The following is a 27,986-nucleotide window of genomic DNA, read 5'->3' on the forward strand; positions in this document are numbered from 1 at the left end:
GAAGGAAATCAACCCTGAGTGCTCATTGGAAGGACAGATACCGAAGCCGAAGCTCAAATATTTTGGCCACCTAATGCGAAGAGAAAACTCCCTGGAAAAGACCCTGATGCTGGGAAAGACTGAAGGCCAAAGGAGAAGGGGACGGCAGAGGATGAGATGGCTAGATAGCATCACGGATGCAATGAATATGGACTTGAGCACGCTCCGGGAGAGAGCGCAGGACAGGAAGGCCTGGCGTGCTCTGGTCCACGGGGTCACGAAGAGCCGGACGCGACTGAACGACTGAGGAACAGCAACAACATGACGGTGTTATGAGCGGAGTGAACTTAACTTGCCGAGGGGAGAAGAGCGATGCTAGGCTTCGCAACTGAAGCCATAGGCGTGGCTGTCTACAAGGGGGGCCCCGTTAAGTCCAGGGTCTACGATTACCTAGCCGGGCCCCTAACAGACGCCCCCAATCACAAGCGGACCCCTCTGCCTGCCCCCTCCAGCCTAGCCCCGACGCAGCAGGCCTCGCCCAGGCTCGCATCAGCTGCCTCCCTGAGGGAGGCCGAGGAGGCGGGCCCGAGCCGCCCGCCCGCCCCGTTAGAGGCCTGCCAAGATGGCGGCCGGCGAGAGCGGCGGCGACGACGAGGAAGAGCTGGTGAGCTTCGGGACCCCGCTGGAGCCCCTGGAGGAGGGTGAGTCCGTGGGCCGTTTCCCCTTTGGCAGGGTGCGGCCAGAGCCTTACTGAGGGAAAGACGCGATTTGCGCTGTGTGTTCGCGGCCCGTGCTCCGTGCTTGTTTACTCAGAAGTAAGACCCACAGAGTTCAGTGGGATTTACTCCCTCACGAAGGATGCCCGGGCCGCAGCGTGGTTCACCTAAGTGGGAAGGCTGGATGCTGAGGGGGGAAAGGGCAGAGGGCGTGTAGATGGGGACGTCGCGCGTGAGCAGGGTGCTGCTCTTCCTTCGCGGGCGGGCATCCTCAAATAAAGGGGGCTAGGGCAGTTTTGAACTTCTGGGGCTGCTTGGTATATAGGGCAGCTTCCCCAACTTGGTGCCCTCCGGATGTGTTGGACAACAACACCCAGTATCCCCAGCCCAGCATGGCTGGGGGATGCTGGAAGTTGTGGTCCAACATATCTGGAGGGCACCAGGGTGACGAAGGCTGATGTAGGGGCTTCCTCCTGCCTGGGGGACTTACCTGCGCGCCAGGATCGATTTATGCGGACTTGTCGCATCTGGGATCTGAATCGCAGATACATGCAATAATTCAGGGCCGCTTCACACCGGACAGATTTGAGCAAGGTAAGAGCCCTGCTGGATCTTAACAAAAAGTTCGCCAGTTCTAGCATTTTGCTTTCCATAGTAGCCAACCGGATGTCTCTGGGAAGTCCACAAGCAGGGCATGAAGCTTCCCCCGCAACTGGTTCTCTGTGGTATACGTCCTCTAAACCTGGAGGTTCTGTTTAGCCATCGTGGCTAATGGCTGTTGATTCCTGCCTTCCAAGATTTGTATTTATTGAATTCATGGGAGAATATCCTATTCTCTGTTCGGGCATCTAAAGCCATTTTCAAGCGTGAATCCCAACTGCCAATAACGGAACTGAGGAATTGTGAATAAAACTGCCAGTATCATCATACTGCCCTTACACAAATCTGTGGTGCGACCACACGTGGAGTACTGTGTACAGTTCTGGCCACTACACCTAAAAAAAAAAAAGTCACTGTAGAGCTGGGAAAAGGGCAGAAAAGGGCAACTAAAATGATCAAGGGGCTGGAGCATCTCCCCTATGAGGGAAGGTTACAACAGCTGGGCTTGTTTAGCTTGGAAAAAAGGAGGGTAAGGGGAGACATGATAGAGGTCTACAGAATTACGCATGGTGTAGAGAAATGTGGCTTGGGAAATGTTGTTCTCCCTCTCTCAAAATACTAGAACCCGGGGTCATCCTGTGAAGCTGATTGGTGGGAGATTCAGGACAGATAAAAGGAAGGACTTCTTCACACAATGCATAGTTAAACTAAGTTAAATTATGGAATTCGCTACCACAGGATGTAGTGATGGCAACCAATTTGGATGGCTTTAAAAGACAAATTCCTGCAGGAAAAGGCTATCAATGGCTAGTAGTCTTGATGGCTATGTGCTGCCTCCAGTACCAGAGGCAGTGAGTCTATGTACGCCAGTTGTTGGGGAACATGGGCGGGAGGATGCTGTTGTGCTCATGCCCTGCTTGTGGGTTCCTGGTCGACAGCTGGTTGGCCACTGTGTGAACAGAATGCTGAACTAGTTGGACCTTTGGTCTAATCCAGCATGGTTCTTCTTATGTTCTTACTTTACGTGTTTTACAATATTTTTTAGCTTTTCTCTTCTGAAAAGCTCTTCTTCCCTTCGCTTTCTCCTTCACTTTAAAAAAGAAACATAAAGCAACAACACAAGATAAAGTGGCAGTCGTACTGCTGATTCAGCCCTGTTGTGGGTCACAACCCACTGAAGTCCTGTGATCTAGAATAGGTTTGGAGTCAGCTGGTTCAGTCTTGTGTGGTCTACTTTTTCCCTTACCAGTATGTTTCAAAATTGCAAAATAAGGCCATGCATTCAGAATCACTTTTAAGGCATAATTCATCTGTATTATGTGACTCTGCGTGACGATTCTTGCTTATAAATGTAAGTGCTTTCCTGGATCAGATCCAGGTCCACATAGTCCAGCTGTTGCAGAACCCAGAGTCAGAGAGACCACGGAGTGAAGGAAAAAGAGATTCTTTATTTAATGCGCGGGCTTAAGGCTGGAATCATTTCCAAAGAGCCAGAAGCCCCGATTTACATCAGCACATCGTTTTTATAGATATTGTGACACATAGGAAACGGCTCCTCCTTTCCCTCCTATATGGGTTGCAGTCCTCAACATTTCTTCACTTAGCACCATTGTTTATCATACAAGAACTGGGTTATAGGGTAGCCATGATAAGCAGAGAACAGAAGAGAACAGCAGAGAACAAGATATACAATTGTATGACCTTTGACAAGATAAGGAATTCCTGTGTCTCGTCAGCTTACAACGATATATTCAAGGGAGAAAGAGCTCAGCAAGAACATGAAGCATGAGACTGCATGAGGCTACTTAATCTGACCCCCGATATGGCTGCTACATTCCCCCCTTAAATGCATAATTTCATTACATTTATAGCATTTCATTACACAAATAGACATTCTGGTTTGCGAAGCATAACACAGGACTCTTATAGCAACCCTCTTAATAGTTTGTTGAGCTATTAGAGCGTAGAGAGCGGCAGTTTTACTAGCCAAGACATAAAACAGATTGGTTAAACAGCGCATAAGACAAGGAATGCAAAGGCATAACAGTATCTCTATGAACAACACTGGTAGAATTAGGATGAACAATGCCTTAAGCCAGCTAAGATCTGGAAGCCAAGGGGTTAACCAATTTAGCTAATTGTTTTGTCCCATTGTTATGTCAGCCACTATATTATGCATGCAGATTATTGATTTGAACATCTACAGAATTACTATTATTAGTCAAATTAAATGATGGAGGAGAAAAAGATAAAAAACCTGTTTGCAGGTATATCTCTTGGCAAACAAAAATGTTTTACTTTAGTGATGTTAGCCAGGTGAAGCCAGTAATTATCAGTGAATTGCTGGGACATACTTTCCCTTCTAGGGGCAGACCCCCCTTTTTCACACCTTATTAAGGAAACACAATGCAACACTACTAACACTACAACACGCATGTTTAATCTTCTTTGGGATCTGACCGTACGCTGGGCAGCTATTCACCTGGCAAGCTGCAGTAGGGTCTAGTCCCTCTCTTCAATTCTCCAGTTGCAGGTCTGACCATACGCAGGGGGGACAGTCTCCCAGTGTGTCCACAGTAAGGTCTAGCCTGAGTCTTCCCATATACTTGCCTTTCTCCTGAAGGCTTCCAATGTGGGTTTCAACTCAATTGCAGCTGCGATACAGGCAGGGCTCAAGTTCCTTTCTCCGCTTCCCAAGGTTCTCTTGCTGCTCGCTGCCGTTTGGGCGATCCCGGTGCAGGCTTTCTCCCATTCACTCGACAAAAAGGTCGGTGGCGCCAAGAAAGGGAGGCATGCGCCGAGCTCGTCTTCCTGGTGCGGCGATCAAGAGCAGGCAAATGCCACCTGTCTGGCTCAGAGCCTGCCACATCCGAGTCACGGCACCATTAATGTTGCAGAACCCAGAGTCAGAGAGACCACGGAGTGAAGGAAAAAGAGATTCTTTATTTAACGCGCGGGCTTAAGGTTGGAATCATTTCCAAAGAGCCAGAAGCCCCGATTTACATCAGCACATTGTTTTTATAGATATTGTGACACATAGGAAACGGCTTCTCCTTTCCCTCCCATATGGGGTTGCAGTCCTCAACATTTCTTCTCCTAGCACCATTGTTTATAATACAAGAACTGGGTTATAGGGTAGCCATGATAAACAGAGAACAGAAGAGAACAGCAGAGAACAAGATATACAATTGTATGACCTTTGACAAGATAAGGAATTCCTGTGTCTCGTCAGCTTACAACAATATATTCAAGGGAGAAAGAGCTCAGCAAGAACATGAAGCATGAGACTGCATGAGGCTACTTAGTCTGACCCCCGATATGGCTGCTACACAGCATTATCCGCAACAATCCTATAGACTAGTAGCTGCTAGGTGGTTCTTCAGAGATGGGCAAGGGGTCCACAGAATGGTTTACATCAACCTCCCCAATCTGGTGCCCCCCAGATGTGTTGAACTGCAACTTCCATTCCTAGCCAGATGGAAATTATGGGAGTTGCAGTCCAGCATATCTGTAGGCATCAGATTGGGGATGGCCGGTCTATGGCCCACACCAATCAAGAGAAACATGTGAGTCTCTCACTCTTATCTGGTGGACGCTCACTTCTGTCCTTTTCTCTTGGGAGGACTGAAGAAGACCATCCTCTTCTAACATCTGTCATCTGAACAAGCCATTCTTGAATAGGGTTTATGTGTGTTATGCTTCAAAGAAAAATACATACTTCTGCTTTCTCCTCACTTGAATTCTTGTCTCAAGTTCACCTGTCATGATGGCCCCACTTTGCCAAAACTTTGAATATCGCAGCAACCTGAAAGCAGTGCTGGTTCACGCAGATGGTGCCTCTGAGAGAGTTTGGGCCTGCACATACCTGAGGTGACTGTGTAAAGGGTGCTGTGATGCATCTGCATCAGCTCTCACAGTGATTCCAGCATCCTTGTTTTTAATGGAATAGAAATTAAAAGGTTGTTAGTGAGGTGCTGAATGGAAGTAACTGGTCCTATGGACTTGGCCTAGCATGGGTGCTAGATCATTACTCCTAAATTGAAGTTTAATATTCCAGCAATTGGAAGGCTGTTTGACTCCGTTCTGGTGGCACATGTAGCTGGAAGAGTAAGCTAGAGGCAGGGTGTAATTGGAATCTCATCACCATATCTCCTACCTTTTGATCATATTGGTTGTCTCCTTTTGTTGTAGCTAATACTTTGGCTAATTTTCTTGTCACGTCTGGATTATATGGATGAAGGGGGCAGCTAGTATATGGAGAGGCTGGCCTTTGTGTGTAGGTGGGAAGAGGTCTTGATGGCTTTATAGTCCCTTCCTACTCACCGATTATGTGGTCTGGAGAACTGAAGTGGGGGGAGATAATGGGATAAATTGGTATTATTGGACATGGTGTGAACTTTGAAGCAGTGTTCAAGTCTTTCCGATAACAGGATGTAGCATTCATTTATGCACCTAAATAGTTGCCTCCTTACACCTTTCATTCTCTCTTCAAATTAATTCATGCTTTAAAACGAATTGCAGGTGAACGAATTAAGAAACCAATTCCTCTACAACAGCAGACTGTCAGAGATGAGAAAGGACGATATAAACGTTTTCATGGAGCATTTAGTGGTGGTTTCTCTGCCGGCTACTTTAACACTGTGGGTTCAAAAGAAGGTTAGTGACCATTCATGTCTGAAAATGATGTATTCTCTCTCTCAGTTTCCAGCTGTGCTTGGTTATTGAAAGACTGCCCATTATATTTACATAAGTTCATTCCATAACTTGGTCTTGCTAGAATCAATGAGTTGAAGAGGGTTTTGTTGGCCATCTAGACCAATCCCTGCATGATGCAGGAAATCCAGAGAATAGAATCATAGGGTTGGATAAGTAGTAGTTAGAGTGTTGGTGAATGATTGGGGAGACCTGGGTTCAAATCCCCACTCAGCCGCGAAGGGCTTTGGGCTATTTCTCAGCCTAACCTACATTACAGAGTTGTGAGGATAAAATGATGAGAAGAAGAACAATGTGTGCTGTCCTGAGCTCCTTGAAGATACTAAGTGTCTAAAAATAATTGTTTAGCATCAGTAGACTTTTGAAGGAATATCTCTCAAATGTCCTTGTGGTTTAGGCTCGGTACATATATTTATTCAAGTACTTTTATAGTCTTCCATCATGGAACTCAGGACAATGTACATGGGGTTCCTAGACAGTCCCCCAATCAGATACTGATCAGACCCAAACCTACTTTGCTTCAGCTGCATCATGTTCCATCAGACCATGTTGTGGGGCATCCACAAAGTCACTCTCACTTTACCATAGAGAGCACTGTGGGACAATATGAGGAAGACAACAGTATGAAGGGCCCAAGTCATTAGGGCTTTATAGGTAAAACTAGCACATTGAATTTTGCACACAATCCTGTACATGCCTACTCAGAAGTAAGTCCCTTTGAGTTCAGTAGGCTTACTCCCACGGAAGTGGGTACAAGATTGCACCCTTAATTTAAAATCTAACCTTTCATAATTCTGCTATGAAACATTACAGCAATGTTTAAATCTTATGTCTTATAAAAATGAATTGTTGTTGTCTTTAAAGGATGGGCACCTTCAACTTTTGTATCATCACGTCAAAAGAGGGCAGAAAAAACAGTCCTGGGGCCAGAAGATTTTATGGATGAAGAGGTAAATTTGCAAAATAATGCAAGTTTTAAAAAGACGTCATCTTGAGTCTTTATAATTCCAGATAGGTGGAATGTGTGTGTGTGTGTGTGTATAAAACAACTGTCCTGTGGGAAGGATTCCAGGAGACAGAGGAAAGCAGTTGGGTGAAGACCTCAGAGCCTGCTCTAGCTGGACTTTACCTCCCTGCAGAAGGCCATTCCCACTAACTGCCCTATGAGAAGGATACTGTTCACTGTGTTTTTATTCATGAATCTTTATGTTACTTGTAAGCCACCTTGGAAAGTTTTGTATTCTGAAGGACGGGATATAAATAACTGTAAAAATAAATAAATAAATAAATAAATAAATAAATAAATAAAATTATGCAAGTCTTCCGGTTCTTCATTAGCCATAAAGCAGTATTTGCACATACTTATCTTTTTGGCTTATAATAAATATGAAGTACATATTATAAGCCACCTTGGTTTAGCCAATAAATTATGCCTTTCATGATGGTGCTATAATGAAGCTGCTCTTTATTTTTTTTTTCTCATTTCAAGAATACTGTTTTAATATGTGGATTTGGGGAAGAATTATTTCCAATCTGAAATTTTCCTGTCTTGCTTTCTCTCCGCCCCCGCCCCATCCCTTGGAAGGATCTTAGCGAATATGGGATAGCACCAAAGGAAATTACAGTTACAGATGAATTTGCTTCCAAAAGCAAAGATAAAATAAAGGAGAAGGCTAGACAGATTGCTGGAGTTGCTGCCCCTATTCCTGGAGCAACTGTGCTGGATGAATTTATAGCACCTGCAAAGTAAGTATATATTAAAGGAAATCCTATGCTGTATTGATGAATAAAGAACTAGATATGTTGAATTTCACAGCATATTTTAAGGACTTGTTTTTAGTTTTGTTCTTCTGTTTGCAGTTGCAATAAGCATTTATTTCTGAATTTCAGAATAACTATTGGTGTTGACTTGCTGCGAAAAATGGGCTGGAAAGAAGGGCAAGGAGTTGGACCTCGAGTAAAGAGAAAACCACACAAGCAGAAACCTGGTACATTCCAATAAAAGTGTTTGTTTTTCGATAAAGGAAAACTGAATGACCTGGTTTGAGCAATCATATCTTGGCTTAATAAGCCAAGATATGAATGACCCTTTTACCCTTTTCAAACCAGGAAACTACAAATTAACCCTAGTTTCCCACTTCATTTGAACCAGTAAACAATGGTTACCAGGTTCAGAATAAGCTTGGATATTAAACCATGGTTTGAAATTGGTGTGATATCCTGGCTTGTTCCGAAGCTAGTAACCATAGTTTCCTAGTTTGGATGAAGTGGGAAATTGTTTGCACGGCAAAGAGGTTGCATGCACAGGCAAAACGGTCGTACATGCCTTTGGTTATTAAGCTAACAGTGGCTAGTGTAGTCCATCTATTCTAATCTATTAGAAAGATGTTTATACAGTCCTCACTGATACTGTATGCTAGTCTCTACAGTGACTCACATACATTGGTGTTGCCTAGCTGACTTCAGTGGACCATAGCAGTGTAGATGAATTGCCCCTAACATAGATAATGTAATGAAGAATTTAAGTATTTTGACCTTGTATTATCATACTTGGTTGCAGAGCCTGAAGTGAAAATATACGGCTGTGCTTTGCCCCCAGGATCTGAAGATTCAGAGGTATTGTTTGTACAATATTTGTGGGGCGGGGTGGAGGGGAGTAAGTAGTTTTTATATAATCTGCAGTTATGCAAATAATGCAAAGGATTCTTTGCGGTTACAGTAACGAATAGGCCAGTGGCATCTTCTTTCTTTTTTATTATTATTTCTATTTTATAGAGCAGTATTCATGTATGTGAAATCTTATAGAGTAGCATAACAAACAAAAGAGAAGTATTTGCCCCAAGGAATTCACAATCTAATAATTGACAGTGGGGCAGACAACAGAGAGATGGGAGAGGGAAGCGTTACGTGGGATGAAAACAAAGCAAGGTCTTACAGTCTCTCTGACTTCAGTTATGATGCTTCGTTATAAATGTATGTTAACTTCTTAAAGGAAGAAGAGGATGAATATCAGCCAGAAAATGTGACATTTGCACCCAAAGATGTAATGCCTGTAGACTTGACTTCTAAAGAGAATGTCCATGGACTTGGTTACAAAGGCCTAGATCCCACCAGGGCCTTATTTGGAGTTTCAGAAGAACACTTAAACCTTTGTAGTCCCAGTTCTGAAAATTCAACTCTGCTTGGTGACCCGTGGCACAGTAAAGGACGGAAACTTGGTATTTCAGGCCAGGTAAAACATTGCAGGTTAAAAGTTTCTCATCCTGGGGACTGGAAAGTTAGGGAGGCCTGGTTTGCACATAATGGTGGCAATTCCTGGGTTGTTTAACCCAGGAATTGTGGGAACAAGTGGAATGTGTGAGTCACGTGCTTGTCATTTCTGCTTTTAATCAACAACCCAGGAACCATGGGCAATTGTGGGCTACCTCTGGGTTCTTTAACCCATGAACAACCCAGAGTTCCCAGGTTTGCACATCATGAAACAACCCAGGAACAGGGTGTTCCTAAGTTGTTAATTAAAAGTGGAGAGAGGGAAGCCACTGTTCACCTGCCAGCAAGTGAGCAAAGAGTGATAGCTCCTTGGAGCACCTGCGGAGAGTTGTAGACAACCAAGTGGCAGCAGCTTCTACTCCTAGTCTCCATTACTGTTGGTTTACCCAGAAGGGCAGGTGAGGGATGATGGCAGCTACACACAGGAGCTTGCATCGCTGTCTCATCAGCCCCTCTACCTCTTGGCAGTAATGGCAGCTGCTCTCCACCTGAGCGAGTGGCTGTAGCATCTAGGAGCAACAGCAGTTACCACTACTCTCACCTGTCCTCTTCCCCTCACCAGCAGCAGTCACCATCTCTCCTCTGTCTGAGGGGTGGATTCATCAACTATAGTGGCAACGCACCTAGGAAGATCAAGGGTAGGAGCTTATCGGCTGGTGTGTTGCCAAGCCCCTCCCTCCAGAAAACCTGGAGCAGGCCCTGTCTGTTTAAATATACTCAATGTGACTTTGATAAGTAGAGCTTTTTTCATCAGCTACCTTGATTGGAACTTCTGCTGTTAACAGATTTCTAGTGAACACTTGGTTGCTGCCTAGAAGCTTGTCCACATCCTCTTTTACTTTAATTTCTGTGAGGACTTCAGTGGTTTCCCAGATTAAAATAAGACAGATGGCTAGTGTTAAAAAATATCTTCCATCAGAGAAAATAGTAGCACTTTGGGTAGACCTCAGAGCAGTTTAGGTATGTTAATTTAACCATAGTTAGATTCATGTTAGGCTGAGCTGTTGCAGATAATGACATTGTGTGTAAGGGGAACAAATAAGTGCAATTAAGTAATGTATGCAATAGAGTTTACATTAATAGATTATAAGAATCTTATAAATCGGCATCACTTGTAATATATAAATATATTTGTTTATAAATATAAACAAGAGCCAGTGTGGTGTAGTGGCTAGAGCGTTGGACTGGGAGCCGGGAGATCCGGGTTCTAGTCCCCACTCTGCCATTGAAGCTTACTGGCTGACTTTGAGCCAGTCATGGACTCCCAGCCCAACCTCCCTCACAGGGTTGTTGTTGTAAGGATAAAATGGAGAGGAGGAGGATAATGTACACCGCCTTGGGTTCCTTAAGGAGGAAAAAAGGCAGGAAATCAATCAATAAAATTTTGCATGTAGCTCTTCCACCTGAAGCCCTTCAGAGTGGCTTACAGCATAAAAACCAATTAAATCCAAAAATAACAATGAAATACCAGTGTAAAACACACAGATAAAAATATAAGCATGAAATAGAACATCTCAATACATAAATATGGCAACAGGAACCAGTGACATATAGAGCCAGGGCAGCAAAAATCCCCAAAGTCCTGGCAAAATAACTACAGCTCGGTGGAAAGCTGTAAAGTGTGGGTCATGCAAACCTCCAGGAGAAGGGAAATCCACAGCCTGGGCACTGTCACTGAAAAGGCCCTACTCTGTGTCACCACCACTTGCATCTCCAGTGATGGCAGGACCACGAACAAGGCCTCACTTGATTAAGCTCAATAGGCAGGCAGTTTTGTATGAGAGAAGATAGTCCTTTAGATACTCTAAGCTAGCCTTTCCAAACCTGGTGCTCTTCATATGTTTTGAACTGCAACTCCCAGCATTCCTGACCATTGGCCATGCTGGCTGGGGCTGATAGGAGTTGAAGTCCAGAATCTTTGGAGGGCACCAGGTTGGGGAAAGGCTGCCCTAAGCCAAAACTGTATAGAGCTTTGGAGGCAATTACCAGCACTTTGAGTTGTGCCCAGAAATGAATTGGCTAAAGTGGCATCCTAACTTGACAAGCAAGATGACTTCCAATTCAACCACATGCCCAAGAAAACACAGGCAGAGGTGCATTGGCTTTCCTTTGTCCCTTATGGATATTGTGGGCTGTGGTGTCAGGGACAGCAGTAGTGACCCTGCCAGGGTTGCAGTGCCAGTGTTTCTGTCATTCAACACCCTGAAATCAACCATTCATTCCCATATGAATTACCTGCAGACACACTCATTGGGCTATTAAATTGTATGTATGTATGTATGTATTTGTGATACGTCTATACCACTTAATAAAATCCCTAAGCAGTTAACATATATTGGGTTGTAACCATTCTATGTTAACGTCGTTTTCCTTAGGCTTTTGGTGTAGGAGCTTTGGAAGAGGAAGATTGTGACATTTATGCTACTGAATCACTTTCCAAATATGATACTGTTCTGAAGGATGAGGAGCCTGGAGATGGGTTATATGGCTGGACAGCCCCTAAGCAGTATAAAAACAAGCAAGGTGTGGAATTGGGATTTTCAGAAACCCCCAAATTCTTCTATCTGTGACTTCCTGGAGGGTGGGATCCTGAAGGAAGAGTTGCCTTGTGTTACCCAGCTCTTCTCTGTCTATTTGCTTTGAAATTGCTTATGAATTCTATCATTTATTTTATAGGAACAGAGAGAGAAGTGAAATACATTGGGAAAACGTTGGATGGTTTTTCATTGGCGTCTAAGTCAGTAACTCACCAAAAGGTAGGTAAACCACTCTTCTTTTTCTCTGGATAGGGCAATTCATGGGATAGTTCACTTTTCTTGATATATATTTATATAATGGGGCTTGTAGAATTTTGCTGAAATTTGCATGGAGTATGTTTGGGACAGGCCGTAGCTTAGTGGTAGACAAGATGCTTTGCTTGCAGAAGGTCTCTGGTTCACTCCATGGTATTTTCAGGTAGGCCTAGGAAAGAATCCTACCTGAAAGCTTGGAGAGTTGCTGCCAGTCAGTGTTGACCATACTGGGCTAGATGGACCAAGGGTCTGACTCAGTGTAAGGCAAGTTCCTGTGAGATCAAGGACCATGCTCATATTTTATGATGGACAAGGTATCCACACTACCTCCCTGTTTGGTGTTGGGGGAGTAGGGGCTTCTGTATATAAATGTATTTTCATCTGTAGTGGTCTACATATTCAGTTCGCCACAAGAATTCTAGGGCGCAATCCTATGGGGATAGGCGGCCGCCTCCGAAGTCGGAAGTGACTGCCTATCCAATGCAGGACAGGAGAAGCATGGAGGGGATCGTTCCCTCCACACTTCTCCTGCCCTGCATTTGTGGCTAGAGAGCTAATTTTGGCTGTCCAGCTGCGGGAAGGTGGAGCAGGGGAGGAGGCTTCCAGATGACATATAGGATGTGTTGTACCGGCATTTCTGCCTTCCCCACCCTGGAAAGCCCCGTTTTGGCTGCTCCGCCTTCTTCTGTGGAGCGTGGGGCCGTTCCACGCTGCCTGTGAGGCAGTGCGGAGGGTGGGGGAAGGTTGATTCTCTGGGAACCAACCTCGGAGTGCGGGCAGAAACCCACATATCCTATGGCCGTCTAGCTGCTGACTAGCGGCCATAGGATAGCTCCCCTAATGAGGTAATAATAGAGTTCACTCATGTATTCAAAATCCTCACTGCAGCAAAACCCCCATTATTTTAAACAAAATTATTAATGGAATCAATTCATTGCTACTCACACAGAATCAACAAGAGTCTTATTAAATCTGTATTAAAATTAGAAGGATCTCTAATCTGGCACATAGTAGGTTTTGCTTTACCATCTGAAAGATTAGGACCTTTTTGCAAAAATTGGTAACATGGTGAAAATTGGGGCGGAGGATGTATTGGGGACAACGTGGGGCAGCCAGTGGCAGCTGTCAAGTGATTGGGCTTGACATTCTGTGCCTACCAGGGATTCTGCAACAATGACTGCATTCAAATGTTGCTAAACCATGGTTTATGTTAGTACGGGTTGTTGAAATGCGAGTTGTTACGTGTGAACCCAGAACTATGGATTAACTATGGGTTCATAATGGGGTATTAACCACGAACAACCCACAAAGAGAACCCATAGTTTGTTGTTGGGTTGTGAACTATAGGTTGTTTAAACCATGGGTTGCCGTTATGTGTGAACCCAGAATCATAGGTTGTTTATGGGTTGTTTCGTCAGGCTACAGAGGCAATGGACAAGAGTGGTCAAAAAACCCAGCCTCTTTACATGCCAGTGCTGCAAAGGCAGTTCGGATACAGGGAGGGAGTGGGTGAAGGAGGGAGGAAACAATCCAGGGACTGAGAAAACAAACTGTGGTTTGTTCAATTGTCTACCAGACGAAATCTAGGTAGGGCAACAAACCATGGTTTAAATAAACTGCGGGTTAGCGTTATGTGCAAACCAGGCCAATATCTGTAGTCACAACATTTCAGGCTCTGCAGGGCTCAGTCCTGTGTATTGGTTTGCATGCTTGAGTTTTAGAGTTAAAGTTTGTATAGTGCCCTCTCTCCAGTAGCTGCATTAGATGTATCTTATGCTTAAGTAATCAACATGAATCTCTATCTACAAACAATCCAATGTGTTGTGTTGCTTTTTCTTTAAAAGATTTATCCGCCTCCTGACCTGCCAAGGGATTACAGACCAGTCCATTACTTTCGACCCGTGATAAAAGCTGCTAGTGAAAACTCTCATTTAGTGCAGACATTAGCAGAATCCACTGGGAAGCTTGAGAATGAAGGAGCACTCCAAAGCAGGCACCAGAAGACTGCTTCTCAGAGAAGGGAATTGCTGGGCGAGGCTAGTCTTCAAGGTACCCAGTATACTATACGCTACCTTGCATTATACATATCCATCATTGTAACCGAGATTTGTTTTACTTTGACTATTTTGTAGTTCTATTGGTTTTTATTGAAAACATATTCACATCCTAAATTTACAGTAGTCCCCTCCTTATCTGAATATTAATCCAGTTGCTGGATGGGTTTCCCTTTTTAATCGTATATAACCAGCACATCAAAACGCTGGTTTAGCCAAACATTCAAGACTGTGTTTACTGTATGTATGTGCATCATGCTTCCTGTTCCTCCACATCACGTTTTTGGATAGCAGATTTAGGACACAATCCTATTCAGATAGGCAGCCGCCTCTGAACTCAGGGACGACCACCTCTCCAAAGCAGGGCAGGAGAAGCACGGGGGGGATCGTTCCCTCCACGCTTCTCCTGCCCTGCGTTTTTGGCTAGACAGCCGATTGCGGCTGCGTAGCCGTGGGAGGGCTGAGCCGGGGAGGAGGCTGCTGTACGACGCATTGGATGAGTTGTACAGGCATTTCCGCCCGCCCTGGAACGCCCCTTTTCAGCTGCTCCGTGCTCCTCTTGCAAGCGCGGAGGATGGGGCTGTTCCACGCTGCCTCCAAGACACTGCGGAAGTGGGGGGAGGTTGGTTCTCCAGGAACCGACCTCGGAGTGTGGGCTCTGAGGTTGGTTCCTGGAAATCCAGATATCCTATGGCTGTCTAGCCACTGTCTAATGGCCATAGGATTGCACCCTTCCAGGCTTTCCATCTTTGATAGAGCTTGCAGTCTCCTGGGCATGGGGATACAAATACTCTATTTCAGATGAGACAGAAAGGCAGAGAAACAGGAAGAGCAAGGCATTTGCTGCTGCTGCAGGGGGAACAGGGAGCACCTGTCCAAAGGCACTTTGAAATTGCTTCAAGGGTATGAAAGGGGATATTACACAGCCCAGCATTTCAGTCCTTTATAAACCACGCGCTTTGTGCCTTAGCTTGTTTTGTGCTAGTGAGACAGACTTTGTCCCACGTTTGAAGAGGAGGAAACAGTTCTGTGTTCAGGCTTTTCTGATCATCAGGATTGTGCGCACCAAATTGCAATTCTGTCTGTTTGATACCACTGTCAGTGAGACCTAAGTGTGGTCTTGTGTGTGCTTAATATTGTTTTTTTGGGGGGGAGGGGGGTTACACTTTCAACTGGAAGATCCTTTCTTCCTTATTTAAACTAAAACGTTTCTTTGTTGCCATAATTTTACACTGCGATGTTTCTTTCTTTGTTTAGGTCCAACAGCTTCTGTTCTAGAGTATTTGTCAGATAAAGACAAAGAGAGAATCCGAGAAGCGAAACAGGCAGTAGAACAGCAAATGAAAGCTCCTGCACTGCCTCAGCAGCCCTCACATAACAGGCTCCAGGTGCCTACAGTATACGATGCTTCACTTAAGTGGCAGTTAGCATTGGGGACCCAGTTAGACACATCTGGTTCTAGTGACTTCAAGCCATTCGCAAATAATCCAGAAAAACAAAAGAGATATGAAAATTACATAGAAAGTCTTAAACATGGAAAGAAAGGTAAGTAGCAAAAGTGCATGCAGCTCTTTCCCCCTGTCATAAGACAGAATCTACATCTTGATCTAAATGTTGCACTTGTGATGAGCAGAAGGAAAGGAGGGGCAGTACCAAAATTTTTTTTTAAAAAGCCAAAGGGGTAATATGTCAAATTGATCTTAAGAAATATTATGATGTTAAATACGTCCAACATGCTTTGACTGTGTTCTTCAGGAGCAAACAAATCTTACGCAGTCTCATTACACTGTCATTATATAGTGATTCGCTTAGACCTTATTGTATTCAAAAATAACAATATAGTAATTTTGTTTCTTAGCACCAGCTTGACACCTTGCCTCTTCTTTGCTTTTTCAGGCTTCTGTTGTCTGTTTTCCTTTGTGTACATGTATTGGTTTGAACAACTTTGTTGATTTCACAAAACACACTGCATATGATTTGTTTTGTGTTTCAGCTTGGTTTTATGGGCTGTTAATCACTCCTCCTTTATCTTCCTTTAGATGCGCTAGAAAGCTATTTAGATCACAGTATGACAGAATGGGAGCGTGGAAGAGAACAAGAGGAGTTCTCTCGTTCTGCAATGCTCTACAAACCCTCCAGCTCTGTCTTGTCTTCAAGGTTTACTCCTGCAAAGCATGAGGATGACACTGACAAAGTAGAAGTTCCTCGAGATCAAGAGGTGTGTTCTTGTTAAGTCCTGCAGTTTCCAGCAGACTGTGATGACTTGTATTAACCTCCACAATGCTGTTCTGTTTAAGCTCTTTTCCAAAATAGTTTTGTTTTTCAAAAAAAGCAATCAAAAATTTGTGTTTGGAAGTGACAGAAGTTGAAATCGATGTATATTGAGTATAGCGAATATGTTGTTTTCCATAGATACTAATCACTGTATGGTTATTTTAGACTGATGTTGATGACAAAGAGGCTGCTGCAAAGCTGAAGATGTTTGGGAAGCTCACAAGAGAGAAGTTTGAGTGGCACCCTGACAAACTATTGTGCAAAAGATTTAATATTCTTGATCCCTATTCAGAGTAAGTTGGCTGAGTATATCAGCACTTCCCCCCAAATAGTTTTGAAGAGTTGTAGAATAGACTGGGGTGGACAAACTTCAGGGTTGCAGGATTTACTTTGTTCTTTACTAGAACCCCAAGATCCACCAGCCAGGGCCTGGTGCAAAGTGGTGGCGCTGGCAGGCATACACTAAAAATTAAGGAGTAGTGTGCCTCTGAGTATATGCTCAGCACAGCAATTTGTGATTGGTACCAGAACGAACCCTCACACAAAAATACTCTCCTGGTTTTCCCCCTAGCAATCTTTTTCAGCAACCTAATTTAAGAGGGAAAACACTGTTTAGTTGTTGTTGTTGTTAGACATTTTGGAGTCAAAAACTCTTGCTGATCTAGTGCAAATCATCCAAAGATCTACCAGTAGATCCCAATCTACCTTCTGCCCATCTCTGGAATAGACCACTAGATACGAAATTACGTGATTGTAGATTTTCTAATTTTTTTTTAAGACATGAACTAGATGTGAGAAGTTATTATTTTTTAGGCCTCCTTGGTTGTCCTGTTAATTTTAGTATTGATTTGCAGAATAGAACTTCTTGACTGTTGTCATTGAACCCATGAAGAGAACCCAAGGTTTGTTGTTGGGTTGTTCGTGATTAACAAACCGTGGTTTGTTACTGTGGTTGAGTTCAGACAATACGATAACCCACGCTTAAACAACTATCCACAGTTCAATAACCCCTTGAGCGTGGGTTATCGTGTTGTCTGAACCCAGCCTATAAAATTGTACTCCTTTTGTAACACTTTTATTTGTTTTTCATCTTAGATAATCTTATTTCTCTGTGATAGCAAAAAAGTGAACAAAGAAAATCGATGCAGAAACTCAATTTTTATTTTTCATCAGGTCATGTATTGTTGGATTGCCCAAAGTGAAACGTGACAAGTATTCTGTGTTCAATTTCTTGACGGTATCAGAGTCCACATCAAGGACACTTAGCCAACCCACAAAAGTAGGAGTGCAACAAAATAATACTCCAAACAGTAAGTGGTTAATTTTGTTATCGTTGGGAGTAAAAAATTTAAACCATTGAAATACTTCAGCCATATGAATATAGCAAACTACATACAATAATAGCAAGCTGCATTTTATGGAACAGTGCCGAGTGAAAACTAAATGGGACAGATTAAGAATTCCAGCCTAGGTGGGGGTCAATAGATATACTTCTGTTTAGCATCTGATCCATAAATTGTAATTAATCTTAAGTATTAAATACATTAAACATATAAGCAGTAATTATGAAATGTGTCTCTCTTGAACCGACCAAGGAATTCTGATGAATAATATTGGAAGTTTATTTACCTCTTTAAAGAGCCAAAGAAGCCATCAAGATGGGATGTGTCTGACAAAGAGAAGAAGAAAAAGGATGCCATTAGTGAGTTCATAAGTTTGGCTAGATCGAAAGTTGACGTTCAGGAGCAGCCACCAACACCAGTGGAAGCAAAGGACAAAAATAGGACTGATGAAACCATTTCCAATAAGGTATAGTGGTTCCAAATTTTTGATGCTTCTACTGTACATTCTTAATATTTGGGTTTTCGAACTTTATCCTCTTGACATCAGTAATGTCTTGATATTGACACTGGGACTAATCTACTTCTTTACCTTGTTTTAATTGTTACCTGTGCCATTAGACATAGTGTTAGTGAAGATATACCAATGTTTCATATAATATCATGAGTAATTAACAGCCCCATTTTATGGTCCATCTAAAGCGGCTGCCACTATACCAGAGCACACCTAGCACAACTAAGTTGGGCTTCTGCGTTCCTCTAGTCGCAAAGTTAAAAGCACAATACTAGGTAAGAAACGTGAATGTAGTAACAATGGTAGCTGGTCTCCCAGAGTCCCTGGCAACTACATCACCACTGCCAATCAGAAGATTAGCTGATTAGCTGTGACCTGGTTGCATATCATGGCCAGTTCTTGAGTAGTTTAATCCAGGAATTGGCAGGGGCACATGGGAGTCAGCGTGCTGCCGCCTGCCTGCTCACCACTTCTGCTTTCTCGGAAACTCTGGGTTATTTAGGGGTTAAACAACCCAGAATTAACCCAACAACAAACCATGGGTTGTTAATTGAAAGTGGAAGCAGGTGAGTGGGTGGAAACCAGCATGCTCACAAACAGCCCATGGTTAACAAACCACAGGTTGCTTGATTGTGCAAGCCGGGTCTATGTGTGGAAGGCACAAATCAGTATCTGGCAATAACGCAAACTGTGATCTGATGTCATTTGCCATCTCTCAAACCCAATGCACAAGAAGACTTCCAGGAATAGCTGACAGCCTTCCCTCTTTCTCCATAGGCTTCTATAGCCCAGTAGTCAAGAAGCCTCCTGTACACATAACCCATTCTGGTCGCTTGGAGATGGGTTTGACTTCCCATTGGCTCCAGTGTCTCAGTATAGATAGGAATGTGCTGTAGCTAGTTGTAGGCAGCTACAGCATGGAATCCAATTGTTTTTTACAATGAAAGATACGGGAGCAAAACACCAAATTGGCACAGGCTCAACAGGAATAAGGAACATGCAGCCACCCCTTCTCAAGGCCAAACGGTTAAGAAGGCTGTAAGTGAGATTTGAATGAATGGTGGCCCCTTCTCAGCTCCACTGTGGTAAATTTCCCGGGGTCTATGAACACAGAATAGCTCTTTGAGTTTTGGTAATGTTTCTTGAAGTAACTCTACATCACATGATCATTTAGCTTTCCTGTGGAGTACTATATTTTTGTGTATTTCTGGAAACACCACGGTCCATGGTGGCAAGCACTGCATGTTAAGAACAAAAACAACAACACCTTGTTCTGGAAGTACTGAGTGCATGCCTGAATCTGCCCTAAACTAAACTTAACACTGAACTACATGTCAAGATGAGCCAATCATACAGTTCTCATAAATCTGCAGTAAGATTTTAGCATCAACACGCCATCTGAAAAGCAAGAGTTGCTTGTGTGCTGAGGCTGGCTGCAAGTTAACTGTAATAAATTATAAGCTTTGTAAGAACTCTGCTGATTGTCCCTAAGGAACAGAACTGAGCTCTAGCAAAGCTTATCATATACTGCAGTTAAGGCACCTTCCTTGATCATCGTGTTCTCCTGTTTTACATATAAATACATTGTGGTTGGCTTTAAACATTTTAGGATGAGACTTTTCAGTCTTTTTAACCCGGAGCCCACCTTCAGCTAGATAGCTGCAATCCACTGCAGCACTGACCCACTGCAGTTCCTGCTACTTGGACTTAAACTCATCTGATGAGTATCTAATCTAAATCCTACTGCCATTAAGCACTTTAGCCAGTCTAATGTTATGCAGGAAATCTCTTATATTAGGAAGTGACAGAACATAGCAGTGTCCTAAATGGTTTGGTTCTGTAGCAGGGGTGGGGAACCTCTTTCAGCTCAAGGGTTGAACTCATTTTCGGATAAGCTCTCGGGGTTGCATTTCCGTGGTGGGTGGGGCCAAAGGCATAAGGGGTAGAGCAAAAAAATCCCATAAATAGCAACATATTTTAGTGTAAAGCTTTTACTGCCAGTAACTAAACCCTAGGAGAGGCATTTCAACCATTTATAATGGGGGAAAAATTGCACAAAAGGCAGGGAAACCACCAAATGATCAGGGGAAGGGTGTGTGGCCATCGGGGGAACACAGGAGGGCCAGGTCTGAGCTTCCCCACCCTGTTCTATAGACTGTTGATTTTAAGAATGCTGCATTTGCTTTGGAAATTTCTGCTCTTTACATTCATAATGGGGTGGGACTGTTAAGCACTAGGGGTTATTTTTTTTAAACTTGGTGAAGTATATTATTTCCCCTTGAGTGTGTAGCTCCCTGTTTACTTTTGGCTCTGTTGTGCAGACAGTAAATGAAAGTACTGGTCAGAATGAGGAGGCTGAAGAAGAAGAAGACAGCAGGCCATCGATGGATTTATTTAAAGCTATCTTTGCCAGCTCCTCAGATGAAAAATCATCTTCATCTGAAGAAGAGAGTGATGGAGAAGAGCAAACAGCAACAGTGGCAGAACCAGATTCTGAAAGCATGAAGCATCCTGCTCCTTCACCTAATGTTCAAGGTAATAGTGGCCTAGTTCAGACATAACACCAATCTATCTCTTGACATTATGGCAATGAACCATGTGCTTCCTTCTTCCCTCAAGTGTAGTGCTTCAGTTCACACTTTGGTGCAAACGATAGTGAGCTGTCGCATTCAAACTGGGGTTTGCATGTTCCCTCCTAACCAGGATTGAAAACCATGGCTTGAAGCTGGTGTGTCATTCCAATTTGGAGGGCAAACCCAAACCATAGGTTTGCCAGGATGCCATTTGCCATCCTGACAAATTTGGGTTTCTGCAAAACAGGAAGTAACTGAGCATGAGAAGAAGGAGCACTCAAGCACAAATCTCATTCCTTTGGGCCAATTCATAGTTTGTTATATTATAGTTTGTTATATATGAGCCAGCCAGGTATCTGAGGCACTTATGGCTTTTGAACATTTGGTAAAATTCTGTGAATTCCAGTTTTACTGTTAAAGAGAGGTATAACTGGTGACAGGATAAAGTTGATTGGACCATCAGTATATCAAAAATGGTTGATAGAAACTTTCCAGGTCTCTTAGATCTTTATCAAGGAGAATATGCTCTGATGGGGTGTAAGCTCATACAAATCTGTTGTAAGTTGAAAGAATCTTTACTATACCGCACCAGTGTTGTAGACAGGATTCTGAATGGGCTAACAAATCAAAGGGCTATATATGTCTGGCTCAGCATGGTGGTTCTTGTGTTATCCTTTCAACATTATTGTCAAAGCACCTCTTTAAAGAATTGTGATTTTTGTTTTGTTTTAAAGAAAGTGAAGTTATCACACCTGAGCCTTCCATTACTTTAACTCCACTGTCGAAGGAAGTACTTGAACAAGGAGAGGAATTTGGACCAAGACTGCCTCCAGTTGTTTCTTCAGGTAAATACATTACTGTACAATACTGTGTATAAAGTGCATTTGTGTGTTTTTTCTAAGTTTACATTTTTAAAGGATTGTGTACAGGAATTGAGAGGTTTTCATTTAAACATGGAAACAAGCTAATAGTGAAGATTATGACCCTGAACTTGGTTTTAACAGTATGGCTAAGTAAAAAAGTATGCTGGGTAGATTCCTAAAATGTGTTTTCTCTGTACTATGGGATTTTTTTCCTGTTCAAAATCACATGATTCTTGAAACTTGTGAGCATGCAATATCCTGTGAATTAAACACTTTTAGGACCCTTTGGATAGTTTAGGTGTGCATAGATCTCCCTATAGCAGTGATCTTCACTATTTTTCAAGCTTTGGCTCCAGACGCTACCACCGAGACTGCTTGGGGGGCTTTCTCGAGCTGTGGGGGCCTCTTTGTGTCGTCTGCTGGTCAGGTGGCGAAGCTGGGCACCAGACTTGGCTGGAGGCCTTTTCAGGCCTCTCCTCTACATCCCCCTCCACGTCATTCAAGCAAGGCCTCATGACAATCACCAGGCAGGCAGATTCCACTAGGCTCACATGGTCCTTGGATTGGGCTGGATCTTTTTCTCATCACTGAGAGAGTTCTCTTGCTCTGCTCAATGCTACAAAATCTCCCAGTGCAGGTTCATGTTGTGCCCTGTCTCACCCACACATTCAATTTCCCCTCCACCTCCAGTGGCTGCGCAGTGCACCATTGTAGCTAGCCAATCATGTTGCTCTTTGCCTCTTGGGTTCCTCCTCTGCCACAACTAATTGGCTGATTGCACCAGTGTTCTCCTTGTCCCCATGCCCCAGCCACCTTATAGCTGATGATCAGCAGAGCCCTGACTCCCCACCCTCAAAGCCGCCTCTGGTAGCTCAGATCACAGCAGCTGGCCCACTGCTAAAGCAAATAACAAGACAAAGAGAGAGAGCCCCTGCTGAAAGTGAGCAGCTATTGCAGAGACAGAGAGAGAGAGAGAGAGAGAGAGAGAGAGAATGAGGTAGAGAACAACACTTGAGGTGATTGGGAGCCGCCAGCGGCCCTCCAGCCTTGCAGTGAATAATACTGCCCTATAGCCCAACTGGGGGGCAGGGGATATCACCTTTCACTGGGAGAAAATGGTTCTTTGAATCCACCTGTCAGTCTGTACTTTTATGACATTGACGCTTCCTTCGTCAAGAAGAATCGTCTTACCTTACACATATTCTGCTCAGTAAAATATGCTGTTTGTCACTAGGAATGTAACAAATTTTGTTCCCATTGCTCCTAAGAAACATACTTGAAAGTTAATTGAAAGTACTACCATTGAGCCACCACGAACCCCTAAATAGTTCAATCAGAATCTTGTTCATCCAACTGAGGCACTATGAAGGTTTCACAATCCGTATTTTTAGATTTTCAAGAAGATTGGTTTTTAGGTTTTGAAGAAGATTGGCACTAGACTGAAATATTTTTCAGTATCTAAATCAATAGTGTTTATAAATAAAGCATAGCTTAAGTAGGATGCTTAGTACTTTAAGAGGACTTCAAAATCTAAAAGTAATGACTAGGCATTCCCTGAGTACTTTTTGATGTATTTTGATCAAGTATTTTCTCTACATCTGATTGATGCTTTTAGGCAATCCTTTGAAGCATGAGGAAATACAGCTTACAAGTTCTCCTGAAGCCACAAAGAAAGAGAAACCCAAAAAGAGGAAAGAAAAACATAAGACCAAGAGAGAGTACAAACACAAAAAGGAAAAGGTGATTTATTTTAATAGATTCTCTTTTTTGGTAAACAATGTATGCAAAACTATAGAAAATGCAAAGAATAGCCCTGTGCAGGTATTCCCCTAGTTACCTCCACTGGAGATACACATTTGATACTGCATCGCACTGGCCAGCCCCTCCTCTACCAGATTTTTGTACGTATAGCTTTAGGTTTATATAGACACTTACATGCATAGATGTACAGAAGACAAAACAGAGCTTATGTTTGTTGGACTCTACACATGTAGGCCCCTATACAAGCATGAACTCCATTTGAATGGGTGGAAAGGGACTAGGTGGGAGGAACAGGGTAGGATCCCAGTTTAAATCCTGTGCTTGGTGGGGGAATAGCTTCATAGTGTAAATGTCATAAGAGCTCACAATTTAGAATAGTTGAGGGTGTTAAATGACTACATTTGTTAGTAACTTCAGAGTGATGGGGATACTAAGCTCCCTTAGGTGACAATACTACAAATGCTTACCTAAGAGCAAGCCCATTAAAGCTGGTAGGACTTATGTCTGGGTAAATAAGCATACAATAATCTTATTATGCTTTTTTCAACCTTTTATCCTGGAATATGCATTAGGTCATCTTATACATGCTCATAGTATAAACCTTATTTTCAGTTGGGTTTTTTTGTGTTGGGTTATCTTCTCCTTTCTGTTTTGTTAGATTTCTTTTTCTAAGGTACAGAAAGACATGTTAATATTAGACTTGAACTTTCTTTGCAGAAAAAGAAACATAAAAAATCCAAACACAAGGGCAAACACAAGAATAAGAAATCTGAGAAGAACAGTGGCTCAGACGGTGACAGTAGCGACAGCAACAGTGAGGAAGAGACTACAGATATACCACCACAGGAACTTTTAAGAAGGTAACAAGGCAAAGAGGCTAACTACATGTACACATGAATGTGTATAACAAAGATAGATAGATAGATAGATAGATAGATAGATAGGCGCGTGCCACTTTGGGAGGATGCAAGGGAAGGAGTCTTTAATCTTTATCTCACCACTACTTTTCTGCTCCAATTTGTCCATCCTTCCAAAAACATGTTTCTGAAGGATACAATTCCAAGTTCACTTCCCAATTTACCAAAATCTTTTAAAAGTGGCTTCAGAGGAATAAGGCTGTGTGGTGCCTTTTAGCACCAGAAGAGAGGGACCATGGCTCAGTGGTAGACCACATGGTTTGCACCCCTAAAGTCCCAGGCGCAATCCCCAGCACTTCCCAGGTAGGGCTGATCAAGGCTCCTGTCTGGAAAATCATTGCTGATCAGCGTAGTCAGTACTGAGCTAGATGGATCAATGGTCTGACGTTGGTATAAGGCAGCTTCCTATGTTCATTTTTTTTAATTGTTGGGTTCCCCCCCCGTTTTGCCCCTCCCCTCTCCTCTCCTCCCCCCACTTTATTTTGTTGTTTTGATTGTACAAGCTGAAAGACAGAAAAAGGAAAGGAAGTTGAATGTATCAAGAACAATAATTGTGATGTTAAGGATATACTATTTTTTTTATTTAAAAGATATAGCAAGTTTTATACTTCAGTGTTCATCCCAAGGTGTAATAGATGCTTTTCTTTTTGCTTCATTACTGTCATGAATGTCGGCCTGCTTTTCCGCCATGAAGCTCAGCCTTGCTGTCACCTCTGAGGCAACCACCTGGGAGTGTATTTTCTGGGAAGCTCCTTGGTCCTGCTTCTCAAGGCCAGGCTCAGTCCTCGTTAATTGGGAAAGAGATAACAGCTGGGTTTTCTGGGAAAATCCTGCCTCTTCTGGGGTGAGGATGGTACACCCAGGGGCTGGTCTGGTCATTGGCTAAGGGAAATCTGCCCTGGATTGCCAGGGCTGGGCTTTAAAAGGAGCTGAGGTAGAGGCGTAGTTGACTCCCTTCATTATAGTGGTTTTCAGACCTGTTTGATGGCTGGACTCTATCCTGGGAGGCCCTTGCTTCAGTATGTACAAGGATAGGTTAACCAGCTTTGTTATTTTTCTTGGTTGTGCGGTTAAAAAGGCTCTGTATGTATCCAGGCTTCTTCCTTATGTGTTTCAGCTTTGTACCTCTCTGTACAATGTACTACCTCCATTCTTCTCTTTCCCTCTACCCCTTGCCCTACAATAAACATTTATCCAACTTAAGGTTGGTGTGATTCCTTCTGAGTAACCTCAGTGCTAATTTCAGTGCCTCCTGGCCTGAGAGGGTGGCTACTGGGTGTCTTGTGGGAACCCGAGGCCAGGATTGGCCTGTCCTACCTTTCAGAAGGGTTGGGATTATTCCCAGCACTTCTTCATACTAATTCCACAATTAAGCAATGATGATAAAGCTTCTTTAGCTTCTTTGATGCTCCAGTACTAGTAAGGAAGGCAATAAATATTCTGAAAAATGAATAAGGCATCTGGTTGAGGTGGACTCTACTTGGAATAGTATAAGAACTGTAGTGACTAATTATATCCCTGAATGATGGAAGGAGGCAGCTATAGTATTGATTTCATATCCTGATAAAAATTTATCTAACTCAGTCACACATGTTCATTTTTGCTGTTGATTGTGGAACAGGACAAAATCTGAACTTTGATGGATTAAATTTAGATGAACAGACATGCAATATAATATGTTTGGCAGTGTTCCATGGAAGAAGATAGCTGCATATCTGTATATAGTACTGTCAGCAAAAGTATATTAGATGTTTTAAGATGAACTATGCCATAGTAATTAAGATGAAACTAGATGTAGAGCTCTGGAAACAATTTAACGTTGCAATCCTCTACACATTTATATGGGCGTAAACCCCATGGAAATCAGTGGGAATTACTTCTGCATAGACATGCATAGGATTGTGCTGTAAGCTTTCTTGTACAGCTCAGGTAGCAACAGAAGATGAGTTTGTTTCCAAGGGACTTGCTTATTTTTCAAGCTCCCTTTGGTATCTCCAAAGTTAATAGGGCTGTTCCAATTTACACTGTATTTCTGGCTCATTATATGCAAAATACTGCTTGATATGGCTGTTGGTGTTGATGTAATAGACCTTAAAATGTAGACTCCAGGGAAAAAGAGGACCAGACTATGGAGTGGAAAATGAGTCCCACAGAAAAGCACAATTATTTCACTATTACCACTTACCTTGGGCATTTAGCATCTGTATTTTCAGTTCGAGTCCTCCAAGGGCAGGCCATCACATTTGGTTCTCCAACCATGCAAGGGCTAAGAGTGGCCAGCAGGTCAAGCTTGATCAGGTAATGATTTGCCCATGAAAACAGGAGTTTCTGGCTCTCCTCCTCCTCCCCCAGATCATTGTCTCTTAAACCAGTACAGAAGACCAAGTCCCATATGTGTTCTGCCACAAGTGTTTGGGTAGATATTATTTGAGACAGACCTATGTTTATCATAGTGGCCATGAAATTCTGATTTATCCCAGGCAAAATGGCTTCAGAGTATATGTTGATGTCCCCAAGACCAAAAACTTGGGAGTCATCACCACCACTTTTGAGACCACCTCCATCAGCTCAGGCAGAAAGACTTAGGAAGTGGGGTAGATAGCATACTGACGGAATATCAGTCCTGTCTTGGGTTCCCAGTGCCAGGTACAGACACTTGAAGTTGGTCAATTGTTGGATAGGGTATCTGACCAGGAATCCTAATAGACCAAGGCCACCTGGCTTATGCATGTCTACTCAGAAGTCAGTCTCATTGACTTACTCCCAGGTACCTTTGTGTAAACTGCAGCTTAAACGTATTCTTTAATGGTTGAAGTATTAACCTTTATGATTAGTAGTTGATCAGATTTTCCCCTATAAATTGTGGTAGCTGCATATTGTATATGTGCTGTTGGTTTCCGTTCATTAAGAGACGTTTGTTCATTATTTGGAGAATAATCAGTTTGTGGTGACAACATCATAGTTAAATGACCTGGGAAAAATTATCTGTTGATCTTAGGGAACAGCAGTAGAAGTGTTTAGCTGTGATCGTGCCTGGACTTGTTCAAAATTCTGGTGAAATCAACGCAAAAGACTCTTTATTTCTTTAGTTGGATTATCTTACATTAGTAGCTGATGGAGAAACATAACAGTTCAGGTTGCCAGTTCAGAATGTTTATTTCCAGTATTTACCTATTCAGTTCTGTTCCCCATGCCCCTTTCCTTTTCGTTTAGGCTGAAACATCTTCCACTTGTGAAGCGGTAGCTTGGATTCTTGGACATCATGCACTTTCTGGTATCAAAACAGATCTCCTCTGTGATGGCAGATCAGCAGAATAAAGGATATTCAAATGTCCTGTATATACTGTATTTATGTTGGATTTGATAGCATAAAAGCATATGTGTTGATTTTATGGTTTCAGAGTTAAAAGCCAAATGAAATGTAAAATGCTGGAAAAGATTCTTCAACTTCAAATATTGTAATATTGAAAGGAATCATGAAAGTTCTGCATTTTAATGAAGATAAGCATGAGGAAATATTAATAAAGTCAATTTAATAATCTTCCATTAATGTCTAAAAATAATTTCTTCCGTGTGGATATGTGAAAAATGTGAAGCAGAGAGTGTGATTTGAGATACGC

The 27,986-nt window shown here is 42.8% G+C and overlaps 1 protein-coding gene across 1 annotated transcript; it reads left to right on the forward strand.

Moving 5' to 3' along the window:
* Nucleotides 1–266: 266 nt before the first annotated feature.
* Nucleotides 267–27,921, forward strand: GPATCH1 (G-patch domain containing 1). The gene is made up of 20 exons (XM_084813108.1): nt 267–680; nt 5,817–5,951; nt 6,873–6,958; nt 7,594–7,754; nt 7,899–7,996; nt 8,569–8,624; nt 9,001–9,240; nt 11,654–11,801; nt 11,955–12,034; nt 13,915–14,119; nt 15,382–15,669; nt 16,164–16,342; nt 16,564–16,691; nt 17,572–17,708; nt 18,038–18,207; nt 20,574–20,787; nt 21,560–21,670; nt 23,304–23,428; nt 24,167–24,309; nt 27,580–27,921. Exons 1-20 carry the CDS (start codon nt 602–604, stop codon nt 27,608–27,610), a joined length of 2,814 nt encoding a protein of 937 aa, XP_084669234.1. The 5' UTR covers nt 267–601; the 3' UTR covers nt 27,611–27,921.
* Nucleotides 27,922–27,986: the final 65 nt, after the last annotated feature.

The sequence above is a fragment of the Heloderma suspectum genome, chromosome 8 (genome assembly GCF_057233095.1).
Source record: "Heloderma suspectum isolate Gila_16-S chromosome 8, 16-S_ref, whole genome shotgun sequence".
NCBI classification, from domain to species: Eukaryota; Metazoa; Chordata; class Lepidosauria; order Squamata; family Helodermatidae; genus Heloderma; species Heloderma suspectum.

Excerpts from the sequence above, each read along its gene's own strand:
- GPATCH1 (XM_084813108.1), top strand. The coding sequence starts at position 602 with ATGGCGGCCGGCGAGAGCGGCGGCGACGACGAGGAAGAGCTGGTGAGC. Across the intron at positions 12,035-13,914 it reads AGTCAGTAACTCACCAAAAG|ATTTATCCGCCTCCTGACCT; the intron begins GTAGGTAAACCA and ends TTTCTTTAAAAG. Across the intron at positions 21,671-23,303 it reads GCCTCCAGTTGTTTCTTCAG|GCAATCCTTTGAAGCATGAG; the intron begins GTAAATACATTA and ends TGATGCTTTTAG.